The sequence below is a fragment of the Myotis daubentonii genome, chromosome 2 (assembly GCF_963259705.1).
Source record: "Myotis daubentonii chromosome 2, mMyoDau2.1, whole genome shotgun sequence".
In the NCBI taxonomy this organism is placed as follows: Eukaryota; Metazoa; Chordata; class Mammalia; order Chiroptera; family Vespertilionidae; genus Myotis; species Myotis daubentonii.
The window spans coordinates 130,247,668-130,264,898 of record NC_081841.1 but is presented as its reverse complement, the minus strand read 5'-3'; the positions used below and the strand labels follow the sequence as shown (position 1 = coordinate 130,264,898).

The window sequence follows — 17,231 nt, the reverse complement described above, 5'->3', positions numbered from 1 at the left end:
TGTTTGTATAATATTCTTTATTTCAGTCAGTGTATGCTTAATTTCTAGTTGTTTCTTTATCATAACATCGAGGGTCTCATTAGATTTCTTGAGGATCTCACTACATTTATTGGCGGCTTCTAGACAGTTCTTGAGAGACCTTAAAAGTGTGGTTCTGAACTCTATATCCTCCATGGACAATTTTGTCCTGTTTCTTTGTCTCCGCATTTTTTATGCTTTCTTGATGCACCCCCTAGTGGTTTTTGTGCGCAGTCTTGTTGTAGTTAAGCCTTGATTGTTGTCGGCAATACTGGGGGTGATTTGACCTCCAGGCTAACTGGCTATGAGAGTCCGCTGTGTCTGCAGTGGGAGAGCTTCTGTGCTGGATCTCTAGGGTGGTACTAATCTATCGTTTGCCTGAGGCTATCCGGCAAATGGCTCTGTGCAGGGCTTGGGTGGGGTGGGTCCCTGGGGATCTACAGGGCGGGCGGAGCAAGCAGTTATGGCTGCTCTCAGTTCCGTCCCTAGGGGCTCTGCCTCACAGAGTCCCAGCAACTGCTGCAAACCTCGGAGAGAAAGCTGCCTTCGAGTTCCAACCGAAGCCAGACAGTCCCACTTCTCCCATTTGAGTCTGGGTCCCTAGAGACTCGCCCGGATTTGGAGCTCAGAGTCTGAAACTCCCTCCCGATTGAAAATAACAACCGCGCCCTCCGCCGCCAGCCCACTCCACGCGCACTCCGCACCTTAGTATTTCACTTCAGCACTGCGCCTCCTCTGAGTCTGGGTATGATATTCTCTTTCCTCCTAGTTGTAGAATTTCCACTCAGCCAGCCTTCCTGTGGTTCTGGATGATGTCCATTCCGTCTTTTAGTTGTTTTTTGAAGTGGTTGTTCGAGGCAGCAATCTCCGGCGTTAACCTATGCCGCCATCTTGGTTTCTCTCTACGCACTTTCTATTGTGTTTTTACTTCACCTCTCAGGATATCCCTGTGATGATAATGCTTTTATAGCTCCATGTGTAGACAGGTCGGGTCCCAGTTTTTCCATACCAATGTTAACACTTGTTGTTATCTATCTTTTTTTTTTTTAAGTCCCTCTTCATGTTAAATGGTACAGAGTTTGAGTTTGGCATTATAAAAAGTTCTCAAGTGACTAGTGGTGATGGTTGGACAACAATGTGAATGCACTTAATGCCACTGAATTATACACTTAAAATGGTAAATTTTATGTTGTATATAGTTTACTACAATTTTTTAAAAGTTCTTTGTGGAGGGAGTTCAGGGGTTATCAGGCACCGTGGAAGCTACTGCCACCGCCTCTGCATTTGATCACTTGCAATGTCAGGCTTTGATAACTTAAACACGGATTTCTACCAGACAAGTTACAGCATCGATGACCGGTCACAGCAGTCCTATGACTATGGAGGAAGGGATTGAGTGCGCTGCGCATTGCCATGGAGTGTCTGGCTGTGACTACTCGCAAGGTCAGTATGTCCCTCCAGACGTGATGCAGCCGCAGCAGCCATAGGCCAGGCAGATTCTCAGCCAGCTCAGGCATATACTCCAGCTGCTCCTCAGCCATTCCATGGAAACAGCTTTGAGGATGAACCACTTTTATTGAAAGAATCAGGTATCAATTTTGACCACATCTGGCAAAAAAACACTAACAGTGTTACATCCATTAAAAGTAGCAGATGGCAGTGTCATGAATGAGGCTCACCTGGCAGAAACCATGGTGTTTTGCTTTGCCTTTGGAGCCACATTGTTACTGGTAAGATTTTAATCTGTGTGAGATTAAAGAACAATCTTTAAACTTTCGACCAAGAGCCATTTTTGAGACTACTTTTATATCAAGTCTTTGATGTATTTTGAATACTATTGACTTGCTTGAATTGGTACCTATTCATCATATCTCCATGGATAATAGTTATAGTATATAGAAATCATTTCTTGTTCCAATAAGTGGTACAAGTATTAGGGGAAAACAAAAAAATAATAAATAAACATATGCGGCTTTGTTCCTTTATCAGAATCCCTTCTTACTTTTCAGAGATTGATAAAAAAAATTTAGCCTATTGGACTTTTATTTATTTTTTTAATCTTCAGACCTTGGATAGTGTTTCCTTGTGATGCTGGTGGTTATTTTTCTATATATTACTTTGACTTTTAATGAATGGAAATATTAAAGAACAAGAAGTGTTAGTCCCTAACTCCCACATCCCTAAGAATGATAAAACATATTGAAACGAAACGTTGTAAAGATAATTATTAATACTCATTTTATTTTACCTAATGTGTCTGAATTAGAAGAGATAAATGGTGTAATGAATAGCAGATGTGGTTTTTAATCAGAGCAGCTGGACATGAACTCAATATTCCTTCTCTGACCTTGAGCTCTAATAGATAATTCTGTGCTTTCTACCTAACAAGATTGCTTGTGAGAACACTTTGAAAATTTTAAAACACTGTGCAAGTATAAGGGTTTATTACTGCTACATGAATGAATTCATCAATGAACTCAGCTGAGCCTTTTCAAACATCTACATGTTCAGTCAAGTATTTACAAATAAATTTTTAGTCTCACAAAAACCCCCAGGATTTTTTTCCATTTAGCATAATTTATAGAGGAATTCTTACAATTGAGTTTTAAATGTCAAAAATCTTAACAAACCAGGAACTTTTTGAAGGCTTCTCTGAAGACTGATTTTAGTGATAATGTGACATGAATATGATGATAGAATGTTTGCCTACATAGCTTGACTAATGGTACTACACTGCAATTTACCTAGCCTTTACTGTTCTAAGTTTTTGTTTGTTTGTTTGTTTGTTTGTTTTTGGTAAAAGGACTTTATAAATCAACCAACACCTTAGAAAGAGAAAGAAAAAAACAGTATCTTCTGTTATGTTCCTCTTGCCTAGTTGTTGATTGGTTTTCTTTTCCCCTCCTCTTTCTATAGTACCCTGGCTTCCTGCTTACCCTGCTTTCATCCCCTAGCTCCTCTAACACATATAAAAGGAATGATGAAATTATTTCCACTGTTAAAAAGATTATGGTTACATTTGCCAATGAGAATACATTGCTTTGGAGTAGTAAAAAAAAAAAAAAAAAAAAAAAAGTTCTTCATGGCGAGAAGGGAGATAGAAGACAAAGACTACTTTCCCAAATTATGAATTAAAAAGTAGGGATATTATAAAGCTTACCTTCAGGAACTGTGTGGTTATTTTTAGTTATGTTAGTTAGGGTGTATTCACCTGCTCTGCCCTGCAGCAACGCGCTCCTCTGTGCTTTGGCTTCCTCCTCAGGCTGGAGGCAAGACAACAGCTGCCCATCTGACCTCATAACTGTGTGTAACAACAGCTGTAGGAAGAGAAAGTCCCCATCTTTTTTTATTGTAGCCATCCTAGTTGATGTGAAATGGTATCTCATTGTGACTTTCATTTGCATTTTCTTAATGACTAATGATGTCAAGCATCCTTTCATGTACTTGGTGGCCATTTATATACCTATTTGGAAAAATACTATTTCAATCCATTGTCCATTTTTTAAATTGGTTATTTGTCTTTTTATTGTTGAGTTGTAATAGTTCTTTATATATTCTGGGTACTAGTTCCCTATCAGATATGTAATTTGTAAATATTTTCTCCCATTTTGTAGGCTGTCTTTTCACTTTCTTGTTGGTTTCTTTTTTAATTTTTTAAATATCTATTTATATTGATTTCAGAGAGGAAGGGAGAGGGAGAGATAGAAACATCAATGATGAGGTGAATCATTGATCGGCTGCCTCCTGCACACCCCACACTGGGGATGGAGCCCGCAATCCAGGCATGTGCCCTTGACCAGAATCAAACCTGGGACCTTTTTCTGCAGGCTGACACTCTATCCACTGAGCAAAACCAGCTAGAGCTCTTGTTGGTTTCTTTTGAAGCACAAAAGTTTTTTATTTTGATGAAGTTTAATTAATCTATTTTTTCTTGTGCTTTTTAAATGTAATACGTAAGAAACCATTGCTTAACCAAGGTCACAAAGATCTATGTTCTGTTTTCTAAGAGTTTTAGCTCTTATTTTAGGTTTTTGATCCATTTTGAATTAATTTTTATATATGGTATGAGGTGGTATGAGGTAAAGGTCCAACCTCATTCATTGCATGTGGCAAACAATTGTCTCAGTGCCATTTATTGATAAATCCCACTGAATTTTCTTGGCACCCTTGTCACAATCAATTGACGATAATGTATGGGTTTATATCTGGACTTTAAATTCTGTTCTATAGACATAAATGTTTATACTTTTGCCAGTACCACACAGTCTTGATTACTACTTTTTTAGTATGCTTAGAATTCAGAAAATGTGAGTCCTTCAACTTTGTTCTTTTTCAAGATTGTTTTGGCTATTCTGGGTCCCATGCATTTTCATATGAATTTTAGAATTAACTTAGTTTCTTCCAAAAAGAAAAGCAGCTGGAATTTTGTTAAGGACTGTGTAGAATCTGTAGGTCAATTTAGGGAATATTTCTTTCTAACACAATTAAGTGCCACAGTCTATGAACTCAGGATCTTTCATTTACCAATACTTTAGTTTTTTTCAATGACTTTTTTTTAGTGTCCAGTGAACAAGTTATGCATTTCCTTTGTTAAATTTATTTCTAAGAATTTTATTCTTTTTTGATGTTATTATACATGGGATTTCAGATTGTAATTACTAGTATAATGAAACAGTTAATTTTGTATCTTGATCTTATATCCTGTCACCCTAATGAACTCACTCATTTGCTCTAATAGTTTTTTCTGTGTGTGGATTCCTTAGGATTTTCTATGTACAAGACCAAGTCATCTTGAATAGAGATAGATTTAATTCTTCCTTTCTAATCTGGGTGCATTCTATTTCTTTTTCTTTCATAATTTCCCTGTATACCCTTCAGTACAAGGTTAAATAGAAGTAGTAAACATTCTTATCTTTTTCCTGATCTTAGGGAAAAATCATTCAGTTCTTCACCATTAAGTATTATCCTAGCTGTAGATTTTTAGTAGATTCCCCTTTTCAGGTTGAAAAACTTGCATTCTATTCCAAATTTGTTGAATATGGGTTTTTTGTGTGTGTCTATGTAAGGGTGTTGAATTCTGTCAAATGCTTTTTCTGCATCTATTGAGATGATCATGTGGCCTTGTCTTGTCCTCTGTTAATATGCCATTTTTCACTGATAGATTTTTCACATGTTGAACCCACCTTGCATTCCTGGGATAAATCCCACTTGGTCATGGTATGATTTATATGTTGCTGGATTCAATTTGCTAGTATTTGTTGAGGATTTTTGCATCTATTTATAAGTAGTAATGGTCTACAGTTTTCTTATGATATTCTTGTCTGTTTTTTGGTAAAAGGTGTTTTTGTGTTTTTAATTCAAGATATTTTTGTAGTATTTCTTCTGGACCAGCCTTCATAACCATACCAAAAAAAAAAAAATCACTCCTCTTTTATAGTTGCATTTCACTTTTACTATTATGTTTAGTCACTAAAAATGATATTACAGTTTTATTATCTACCGTAATCACCATACTTGATTTCAAACATCCCTTAGCAATTTCTTGACACCATTAGAAACAATAAAACCACAATAGTAACAATAAAGTGCATGAGCAATGCTGGGCATTGTTCTAAGCACTTTACAACCATTATTTCACTTAATCTTCCCAAAGCTAAGATAAAGAACTACTATTATGCTTGTTTCATAAATGAGGAAAGTGAGGTCAAAAAAGGTAAACTAACATGTCCCAAGTCCCTCAGCTAGTCACAGGCTGAGCCAGGATTCAAATTCCAGCATTGGATTCCTGAGTTCATGCTCTTAACCACTATGTTTTAGCATCAAGAGTTTTTAAATTATGTATTTTAAATATTTAAGAAATTTCAGGAGAAGTAATCAAAGTTATACTTGGAAATGTCAGATTGACTTGGAGAAAGCATGTGGATCCAAAACATCCACTTATGAGAAAATCTGATACTTTTACTCAAAATATTGATCATATTGTCTCATATGGCAATGAAGACCTTTGATAATAAATGGTCTTGTCCAGTATTTTTACTCTCTTACAAGTCCTGCATGGTTTACAGAAAAAGACCATCTAAATTCCATTTTAAACATTTTTATTTTCAAAGAAAATTGTCAGCAGTCCTCCTAAAGATACCTCAACAGTAAGATTTTAAATACCTTGCCTTTTCAGAAATACTGCAAAGTTGGTGTGCTGAATCTCCCTGCTTTCAGGACTTACTAGGAAACCAAAGATTTAACTTGTATTCCTTCCCTGCTGTGCATTGAAGGCACACACAGCACACAGCAAACATAAAAATGTCTTATAAATTATAAACATATTAAATGAGACACTCTATCAAGTCTCAGTCAACAACTTTTCTGCATCTACTATGTGTGAGATGCCACATGGGATGCAAGGTAGCAAAATGTAGATGGCAAACTCTGCACGCAGACAGCCTCGATTTGAGTTAAGCTCCACCATGTACTCATTGTCATCTTGGGCAAGTTCCTTTAACTCTTAAGCCTCAGTTTTCTCATCTGTAAAGTGAGGATAATAATAACATAGTTACATGTACATGAAATTAAATTATCTACATAAAATACTTTTCTCAGTGCCTAGCACATGGTAAACACTCAGTAATTATTATTAGAAAACTAGAGTCCCAGTGCACAAAAATTTGTGCACTCAGGGGGGTCCCTCAGCATGGCCTGTGCCCTCTCGCAGTCTGGAACCTCTTGGGGGATGACCACCTGCAGTCTTAGGCCTGATCCCCAGGGGATCAGGCCTAAGCTAGCAGTCAGACATCCCTCTGGCAGCCCGGGAGCCCTCGGGGGATGTCCACTTGCCAGTGGGGAGCAGGCCTAAGCTGCAGTCGGACATCCTTAGTGCTGCTGAGGAGGCGGGAGAGGCTCCCACCACCACCGCTGTGCTGGCAGCCATCAGCCTGGCTTGTGGCTGAACAGAGCTCCCCCTGTGGGAGCGCACTGACAACCAGGGGGGGCATCTCCTGCACTGAGCATCTGCCCCCTGGTGGTCAGTGTGTGTCATAGTGACCAGTCATTCCCAGTTGTTCTGCTGTTAGGGTCAATTTGCATATTACCCTTTTATTATATAGGATAGAAGCCTGGTGCACAGGTGGGGGCCGGCTGGTTTGCCCTGAAGGGTGTCCCAGATCAGGGTGGGGGTCTGGTGTCTGGCCAGCCTGGGTAAGGGTGAGGGGCTGAGGGCCATTTTCAGGCTGCCCACAGCCCCTTCAGGGTGGGGGAGTCCCGCTGGGGTGCTTGGCTAGCCTGGGTGAGGGGCTGATGGCCGTTTTCAGGCTGGCCGTGCCCCCTGGTGACCCAAGCTCCCAGCCTCTCCTTTTTTTCTTTTTTTTTCCTGGGATTTATTTATCTTCTATAATTGAAACTTTGTAGCCTTGAGCATCGCCCAGGGCCAGCCAGGGCCAGCCAGGGCAGGCCAGAAGCTTGGCTTCCTCCATTGCCAGGGGCAACCCAAGCCTCCTGCACCCTTCAACTCTGTGGCCACCGCCATCTTAGTTGGGTTAATTTGCATACTCACTCCTGATTGGCTTGTGAGTGTGGCTTGAGCATAGCGGAGGGATGATTAATTTGCATGTTTCTCTTTTATTATATAGGATAAAAAATTCAGAGGGATAGCCTCTCTTCTCAAGTAGCTTATGATATCATAAGTAACAGTAATAGGAAGCAAAATGTTCTATACATCAAAAGAGTAGAATAAACAAAATGTAAATGAGGCTTTAATAACCAAAGGTCACCAAACAGCTGGAGAGTCGGGGATAACAATTGAATTGGGCTTAGAGGAGAGTGTAGTAATTCAAAGGCTGTCAAGGAAGATGAAGGACATCTGGAAAGAACAGCAGATGCAAATGCACAGAGGTGGGAGAGAGTCCTGTGTGACTGGATTATTCAGTGAGTAGGGTTTATGGGAAGGAGCAATAAAGGATATAGCCAGAAATGAGCCTGGAGCACCCTGACATCCAAGTTGGGGGTTTGGAGGTTATATGGTGTATATAAACATGCATCGAATGAGAATTTTAAAAAAAAATTGATGCTTTGTTTTTTAGATTTAGGGTCCAAAATCATGTCAACTTAACAAATATTTTAATTTTTTAGGGAGTCACCGATCTTTTTGATCCACTCAAAGCTAACTTGAAAGGAATTTCAGGTAACAACAGTTCTTTCAAGATTTTTGACATTGTGTTTGTAGGAAGTTTATCATATTTTGATTAAGGGATTCATATTATTTATACAGAGCCCTCAGTGGTAATCAACCAGAGTTAATGTTATTTAAAAGAGTAAAGAAAGTGCTTTGCATTACATAAGTCTTGCTTCTTATAACAGTCAAATTTGGGTTAGAATTTATGGAGGATGGGTGTTTCTTGAGCCCTCTAGGTACTGTTGTCACCTTCTGAGTAAGATCAATGACCATGGGACACAGTACAACTCACCCTTCCTCTGCCCATCATGGCTAGGAGATTCCAGAAACACTTGTGCAATAACACAGCTCTTCATTCTGATCTCCCACTGTCATGCCAGCCTCACAATCACCTTTTGTTTCTCCCTCCCTTCTTGTACCTATTCTGTCCTCTTCTAATGAACTAACCTGAAACTTTCCCTTATCCATCCAACTTTCTTTCTTCAAATTATGCATGCACCTGTAACCTTGCCTTAAAATTAACTCCTTCTCAGAGTCCATATTAAATTTCTTTGTCCATAGTAGACATGCTACTACTAATCAAGAGGAGCTGTGTTTGCTTATGTTCTGACAGAGGACTTATATAAAATATTAAAGAAAGTGGAATGCCAGAGCCGTATGTCCCAGAATCCTCTTGGGATACCATTAGCTAGACTATTGGTAACTCCAAAGGCCCATGTTCATTTCTGCTCTAGATAGTAGTAAATTATCTATACAAAGATGACACTATAGCAGGCATTTTCATTGGCCTTATTTTTTTTTTTTTTTTTGCCTGATAAGGCTGAGAGTCTCTATTTTGAATGCTAGAACCTTATAGCACATAGAAATTTTCTAATTCCTTGTTCAGAATCTTCCTCTGAAGCAATCACAGAAAATATGGGAGTTTGGTCTACAAGAGAAGTCTTGGGCTGTAGATGTGTCTAGACTGACTAACTGGCAGAGTTACTTACCAAATATAACACAGGAGGAAGAATCTATTCCAAAGTTTTTAAGGTCCACCAACTCTGCATTTATTTCCTAAACTTACAAAGAGATGAAGTAAAGCAATAGTCAAATGTACCAGTATGGATGCATTGCCTCTGACAATGGTTGGCACACAGTGGATGCCCAATAAATATTGATTTAGTTGAATGATCAAACCAGAAATTTTCCCTAGTGACACAGGTATAATCTGACACTGTAGAGAAAACTAGAGGGCAAGGAAAGAGGAAGGGATGAAGAACTTGAGTGCATTCTATCTTTGGTGCACTCTATGAACAAACTTTTTGGGAGCCTGTGGCTGGGAAGGATGGATTCTCGATGTTCGTGGGTTCACAGCTGAGGCAGCTGGTCCCTGGCCAGTGTGGCTATAGGGTACCAGGTGGTGTCAGAAGTCTCCCTGGGTGGAGGTGAGGCTGGGCTCCCAGTCACAGCTGCTCTCCCCCTCCAGATGGCCCGATCTATGCGGCAGAGCCGGCCACCCCGGGAGAGATTTCAGTGGTAGTAGAGGCTGCCCGGCTAGGGGAGCCTGGTCCACCAGCCCCCAACGGTCCTCTGGAATAACTGTCCCTCACTCACACATACACACACACACCCCACACGTCCACGCACTCCCCTTTTGCTCTCTCACTCACTCACTGTCATCCTATCTGCTAACATCTTGGATAGATCCCTTAATAGTTCTTAAACATCTCTCTGCCTTTATGTCCTGGAACCACATCTTAAAATTCCATCAATTCTGTGTCCTTAAACAAGACTGAGCTTAACTAACATCATGTAGCTCACCTATTGATAAAGACTTCCAAAGCCTTTAAGCTCCTCTGACAAGATCTACGAATAACCAACCTAGTTTAAAAAGAACCTTTAAAGATACCTAACCTTTTTATTATAATGCAGTTAAAGTCTATTTTTAAATCAGCAGAAATAGAGGCTTATGGATCTGGCTTGTTAAATAATTATTGAGCAGTTACCATGTGCCAAGAGTGAAGTTTGTAGTCATGGTTCCTGCTGATAAAACACACTGAAGCATAGTAATTCCTCCTTTGGAAAACTGCTGTTTGAACTACTCTGTTATTCTTAGACAGTCTCTTATTCTATAGGCCAACTCTGTTATTTTTAGATAGTCCCTTATTCTGTAAAATAACTGTTTTAGTTTGAGTAATAGAAAAAGATAAAAACGTAGCTGTCTGACCTTGCAAGCTAGCCATCTGACATAACAGGCTAATACTGATGCTGATAATAATGCCCATATTCTTATGCCAAGTATTGGTTCATTATATATTCAAGGTTACAAACTGCCTGTAACAATAATCTACACAGAGCTCTTTGTGAAATCTGCAGACAAAGAAGTGCAAAGGGTATAAATATGGGAAACTTCCTCTATGTCAAGGCTCAGAAATTTGGAAAACACCTCCCTCTGGGCCCGCGCGAATAAAGACTCTTAATTAATTGGCTCATTAAGGCGTCTTGTATCTATCTCATTGATTTATGATACAACACCAGCCTTAAAATCTCTCATAAAGTTTTGTTCCTCTAAAGTAGGGGTCACCAAATGATGGCCCAACACCTGTTTTTTTGTTTTTTTAAAAATATATTTTATTGATTTTTCACAGAGGAAGGGAGAAGAATAGTTAGAAACATCGATGAGAGAGAAACATCAATCAGCTGCCTCCTGCACACCTCCTACTGGGGATGTGCCCGCAACCAAGGCACATACTCCTGACTGGAATCGAATCCGGGACGCTTCGGTCGGCAGGTCGACGCTCTATCCACTGAGCCAAGCTGGTCAGGGCCCAACACCTGTTTTTATAAATAAAGTTTTACGGAAACACAGCCACTCCCATTTATTTAAAAGTTTTATACATACACACACACTCTGAGTGGCCAGATTATTATGACCACCTGACGTTTGTAGGCAAATTAGCTATAATTTTGTGCTGAAGTTGCTAAAGGGCCAGACCATTATAAATAGGGAAGCAGGTTGTTTACCACAACAGTATAAGTGATTTTTTTTTTCTGAAGATATGGGTAAACAACGCGATTTAACAGCCTTTGAATGTGGGATATATTTGAACGTGAGTGGCCAGGTTATTATGACCACCTGACGTTTGCAGGCAAATTAGCCATACACTGCATCGTATGGGGTATGGAAGCCGAAGGCCTGTTCGAACACCTTTGCTGTCTGCAGTTACCAAGATAAAACGTCTCCAATTCGCACAGGAACACAAGGGTTGGACAGTCGAGCATTGGAAAAAAGTCATGTGGTCCGATGAATCATGTTTCCAGTTGCATCATGCAGATGGCAGAGTGAGAATTTGGCAGAAACAGCATGAAAGTATGCACCCCACATGCATGAGTACAACCCTTCAAACTGGTGGGGGCAGTGTTATGGTTTGGGGCATGTTTTCCTGGCATGATTTGGGCCTTTAATTCGTGTGGAACAACATCTGAATAGCACAACATACCTAAGTATCATTGCTGATCAAGTTCATCCTATCATGTTGATGGCGTATCCCAATGGAGATGGCTTCTTCCAACAAGACAATGCGCCATGCCACAGTGCTTGTATTGTGCAGGAGTGGTTTCAAGAACATGAGGGAGACTTTACTTTGCTTAGGTGGCCCCCACAATTACCAGATCTCCATCCAATTGAGCATTTGTGAGACAAAGTCAAAAGAGCCATCAGGCAGCTGGTTCTACAACCATCAAATCTCACAGAACTAGACAGTGCTATTCATCAGGCATGGTGTCAGATTCCTCGCATCACCTTTCAAAATCTCGTGGAGTCAATGCCAAGAAGAATTGTTGCAGTATTGAAGGCAAAAGGTGGCCCAACGAAGTACTGATGGGGTGGTCATAATAATCTGGCCACTCACGTTCAAATATAACCCAAGTTCAAAGGCTGTTAAATCGCATTATTTACCCATATCTTCAGAAAAAAAATCACTTATACTGTCGTGGTAAACAACCTGCTTCCCTATTTATAATGGTCTGGCCCTCTAGCAACTTCAGTGCAAAATTATAGCTAATTTGCCTACAAACGTCAGGTGGTCATAATAATCTGGCCACTCAGTGTATATATCGGCTTTCCTGCTACAAGGGCAGAATTGAGCAGTTGCAGCATACACCATATGGCTTGCAATGGCTAAAATACGTACTTAATATCTGGTACTTTGTAGATAATGAAATTTGGCAACTAAAGTATTAAGTATTGTTTTCCAATGGCCCATCTTTAACCATAATCAAGAGAGTAGTCACTTCTGTGCCTTAGTAGGCTATTGACCTAATTCTGGAGACATGGCCATTGAATCTAACAAATAGTTCCATCATTCCTAAAACGGGGTAGCCACCTCCCACCTCACCTCTTACTTGTGGAAATGAAATTCTACAACATATAGAAAAACATCAGTAGAGAGCTTGCCAAAGAGTAAATGATCAGAAAACACTGGCCTCCCCTTCTATAATTAGCAAGAAGTTCCTATGCAGTTTTGTACTATTGATGGAAGCTTAACAGCTACCGGGGAATTTGTCCTTTTCTTTCCATTTGGTTTCAAAGCCCAGAATCATTTCACTCAAGTTCTCATTTCTTCCTTCATGTCATTAAATCCTTTTCTGCTGCCTGAACAACTTGTTCAATATCATTTCAAGGCCCAATTGAAACCAGAATGTAATTTTTCTCCCCAAACATCCTTGACACTGCATGTCATGAAGCTTTTAGAGTAATTCCAGGTTTTTTTTTACACTAAAGTACCAGCTAGAGATACATTTCTTGAGCAATTCTACGTCCATAGGATCAGCAGGCTTGATACAAACCCATGCTTCCTATGCCAAGTAATATTCCTTGTGTACAAACTTGAAACTGTAAAAAGAACTATTTTATTCTTGATTCTTATAAGGGAGTAGTTTCCAATCTCTGCTCAATAAGAAGTACAAGCTCCCTGTTAGTGTGGCAAATGAGCAAACCACTCTTAGCTGTTTGCACACTGAAGTTAACTTATGTCACACCTGATGACTGCTCAGAACTGCAGTATGTCATCAGGATGATGACATATGTCTTTTTGAATTTCATTTCCCATCCCAAGAAAATCAATGAGCAACTATTGATAGACACGTCACCATTGTGAAAATCCCAGCACCCCGGGGGGTGAGGTTGAAACACCCCTCTGAAACATGGAGACTGGGGAATACATTAGAAGGATAAGAGAAATGGCTACATTCTGACTGCATCAGCCCTCCTCCAGACTGACACAATACTGTACCCATGGTGCCCTCCTCCTCCTCCCCCTCCCCCGGGGCCTACAGTTTCTCCAGTGGGAAAAGAGAGGCAAGGTGAACATCCAGCTCACTCAAAGTTGGCAGGATGCTTTCTGAGAAGCCCATTTAGGTCTTGCCTCTCAGGGACCACTGGGGATCAGATAGAGATGGAGAAGGGGGTGCGGCAAGTCTTACAGCAAGCAGCCCTCAAACATTGGCAGGCCATGATCCTACTTGCAGGGCACCTCAGCAAAGACTCCAGCCAGCAGCAATGCTGATCTACAGAGTAGAGCCAGTGGCCCTGTCTGGCCAGAGAGCTTGGTTGGCAGTTCTGCCTGATTAGATTCCCCAGTCAATGAGTCACACAACTATCCTTCTGAGGCAGGGAAGCAAATTCACAGCCACAACAAACTACCGAGTATAGCCTCAAGTCCTACCCAGCCAGGAAGCCTGGCTAGAGAACCCAGATAGCCAAGAAGCCCATCCTACAGTCCCACTTGGGCAAAGAGCCAAGTCAGCAGCCCTGCCCAACTGTTGAGCATAGCCTCGGACCCATTTAACCAAGAAGCCTGAACAATAATCCTGGGAAGCCACAGGGCCAGCTTACAGCAGCATTCAGCCACAGAGCCCACCCTACAACCCCACTCATCAATGGAGCCCAGCCTGCAGTTCCACCCAACTTTAGGGCACAGTCTATAGGCCCACCCAAACATTGAGCCCAGCCTGCAGCACCCTCCATTTGGGAAGCACAGCCATGAGACCCCACTTTAACAGGAGCAATTGTGAAGCCCAATCCATAGTAGCCCAATCATGGCATCCAATAAGTGGCACCACCCTGCGAGGGAAGAGACTGCAACCTCACCCAACCAGAGGTAAATGCAGGGCAAGTGGCCCAACCTAACCATGGGACATAACCAGAAGTCCTGCCCAAACCAGGAGCCCAGCCAGCAGTCTCATCCAACTATATAACCCAGCCAGCAGCACCCCCACAACCTCAGAGCATATGCAGTGGCCTTGCCTTAATAGAGACAACAATAGCAAGCCTGCCCAAGAATGTTGACTGGTGAAGGTCAAAAGCAAACCTGCAAAATCTGGAAGAGGAAACTTCTTACTTAAATGCACACATACAATGTAAGGAATCAAGAATCATGAAGAATCTGGGAAACATGACACCACCAAAAGAAATGAATAAAGCTCCAATAACTATCCTAAACAGAGAACTATGAACTAAACAAAGAATTCATAATAAGCCTCTTAGTTTAGTAAGCAAGAACACAAAAACATAAAAAACCCCGATACAAGATTAAAAAAATAATGCATAAAATAAGAAGTCAACAAAAGACACAGAAACCATTAAAAAAAAACCCTCTAAAGCTGAAGAATTCAATGACTACACTGAAGAATTCAAGAGAGCTTAAACAGCAGAGTTAACCAAGCAGAGGAAAGACTCAATAAAGTAGAAGATAAGTCATTTGAAGTTATCTAGGCAGAGGATATGGTATTGCAAAAGATCCTGAATAGCCAAAGATCCCAAAAAAGAACAAAGCTAGAGGTATCACATGTCCTCATTTCAGACTATATTACAAAGCCATGGTATCAAAACAGTATAATACTGGCATAAAAACAGACACATAGATGAATGGGATAGAACCAAGACTCAAGAAATAAATCCATATACATTCAGTAAATGAATATTTGACAAGGGAGCCAAGAATACTCAATGGGGAAAAACAGTCTCTTAAATCAATGGTGTTGGGAAGACTAGATATTCACATATGAAAAAATAAAACTGGATCCCTCTCTTACACCACTCACAAAAATTAACTCAAAATGGATTAAAGACTTCAAAGTCTGAAACCATAAAACTTCTAGAAGAAAACATCAGAAAAAAGTTCCTTGAAATTGGTCGTGGGAATGATTTTTTGGATATGATACCAAAAGTATAAGCAACAAATGCAAAAGTAAACAAATGGGACTATATCAAATTAAAAGCTTCTTCACAGCAAAAGAAACAATTGATAAAATGAAGGCAATCTATAGAATGGAAGTAAACATTTGCAAACCTCATATCTGTTAAGGGACTAATATCCAATATATATATAAGGAAATTATACAAATAATAATAATCATCCAATTAAAAATGAGCAAAGGATCTGAAGAGACATTTTTCCAAAGAAGATATTCAAATGGCCAAAGGTATACGAAAAGGTAATCAACTAATCATCAGTGAAATACAAATCAAAACCACAATGAGACATCACTTCACACTGGTTAGGATGTCTATTATCAAAAAGATAAGCGATAACAAATGTTGGCAATGATGTGGAGAAAAGGGAACACTTGTACACAGTTGACAGGAATGTAAATCAGTACAATGACTATGCAAAACAGTGTGGAGGTTCCTCAAAAAATTAAAAATAGAACTACCATATGATCAGCAATTCTACTGGGTATTTATCCAAATGAAATGAAATCACTATCTCAAAGAGATATCTGTACCTCTATCTTCATAGCAGCATTATTTATTATAGCCAAGACATAGAAAAAACCTAAGTGTCCATTGACAGATAAATGAATAGAGAAGGGGTGGTATATTTACACAATGGAATATTATTCAGCCATAAAAAAAAGAAGAAAACCCTGCCATTTACAACAACTTGGGAAAACTTTAAGGGCATTATGCTGAGTAAAATAAGTCATAAAGAAAAAATACAAATACTGTATATCAAGTACATGTGGAATCTAAAAAAAATAAAACTAAACTCATAGAAACAGAAAGTAGATTGGTATTTTTCAGGGGCAGGGGAAGGGGTTTGGGGAAAGGGTAGAGGTGGTCAAAGGATATAAACTTCCAGTTATAAGTTCTAGAGATGTAATGTATAGCATGGTGACTATAGACTGTATATTGGAAGTTGCTAAGAGAGTAGATCTTAAAACTTAATACACAAGAAAACTGTCATTAAGTGATGTGATTAATGTGTTAACTAATCTTATTGTGGTAATCATTTCACAATATGTACATATATAAAATCATTATATTGTACACCTTAAACTTACACAAAGCTATATGTCAATTATAATCTCAATAAAGGTGGGGAGGGGAGAGAAAGAAAGGCATGAGGAGTGGACTAGAAGAAGGAGAAAGCAACTAACCACAGACTAGATTCAGAGGCCATTTCAGCTCCTTTTTAGCACTCTAAATATCCTGGGCTGGGTGCTACATGACACACTCTCCATCTTTTATAATTTTTTACAATTAAAAAGATGAGAAAAATAAACTAGAAGCAAATCTGGCAATAACTTTCTAAAAAGCCACTAAGTTTGCCAGTAGTAATAATAATTTAAAGACAAAAGACACTACAAATGACATACTTATGCTGTTTTTTTAAAAACATATTTTATTGATTTTTCACAGAGAGGAAGGGAGAGGGATAGAGAGTTAGAAACATCGATCAGCTGCCTCCTGCATACCTCCTACTGGGGATGTGCCCGCAACCAAGGTACATGCCCTTGACCAGAATTGAACCTGGGATCTTTCAGTCTGCAGGCCGACGCTCTATCCACTGAGCCAAACTGGTTAGGGCTACTTATCCTGTTTTATGAGAAGCTGAGGATCAAATGTAGAGACATTGATTTATATTTTGCAATCTTGTGTTTACACAATGTCATGTTATAAAGACTCTTAAACCTTTTGAGAGTATGACCAACAACACACAAAGAATGGTGGTCTCCGCTAACAAAGGAGAAAGGGCCATTGAAGCAATCATTTGAATGAGAC

General features: G+C 39.7%; 1 protein-coding gene across 1 annotated transcript in view; it reads left to right on the top strand.

The window, feature by feature from the left end:
- The window catches only part of SERPINE3 (serpin family E member 3), a gene marked incomplete at its 5' end in the record, with an annotated part of 41,099 nt that overhangs the window by 17,473 nt on the left and 6,395 nt on the right, over positions 1–17,231 (top strand). Inside the window, 1 exon segment of the mRNA XM_059681201.1 lies at positions 8,091–8,191. Coding sequence (XP_059537184.1) covers positions 8,091–8,191 — 101 coding nt within the window.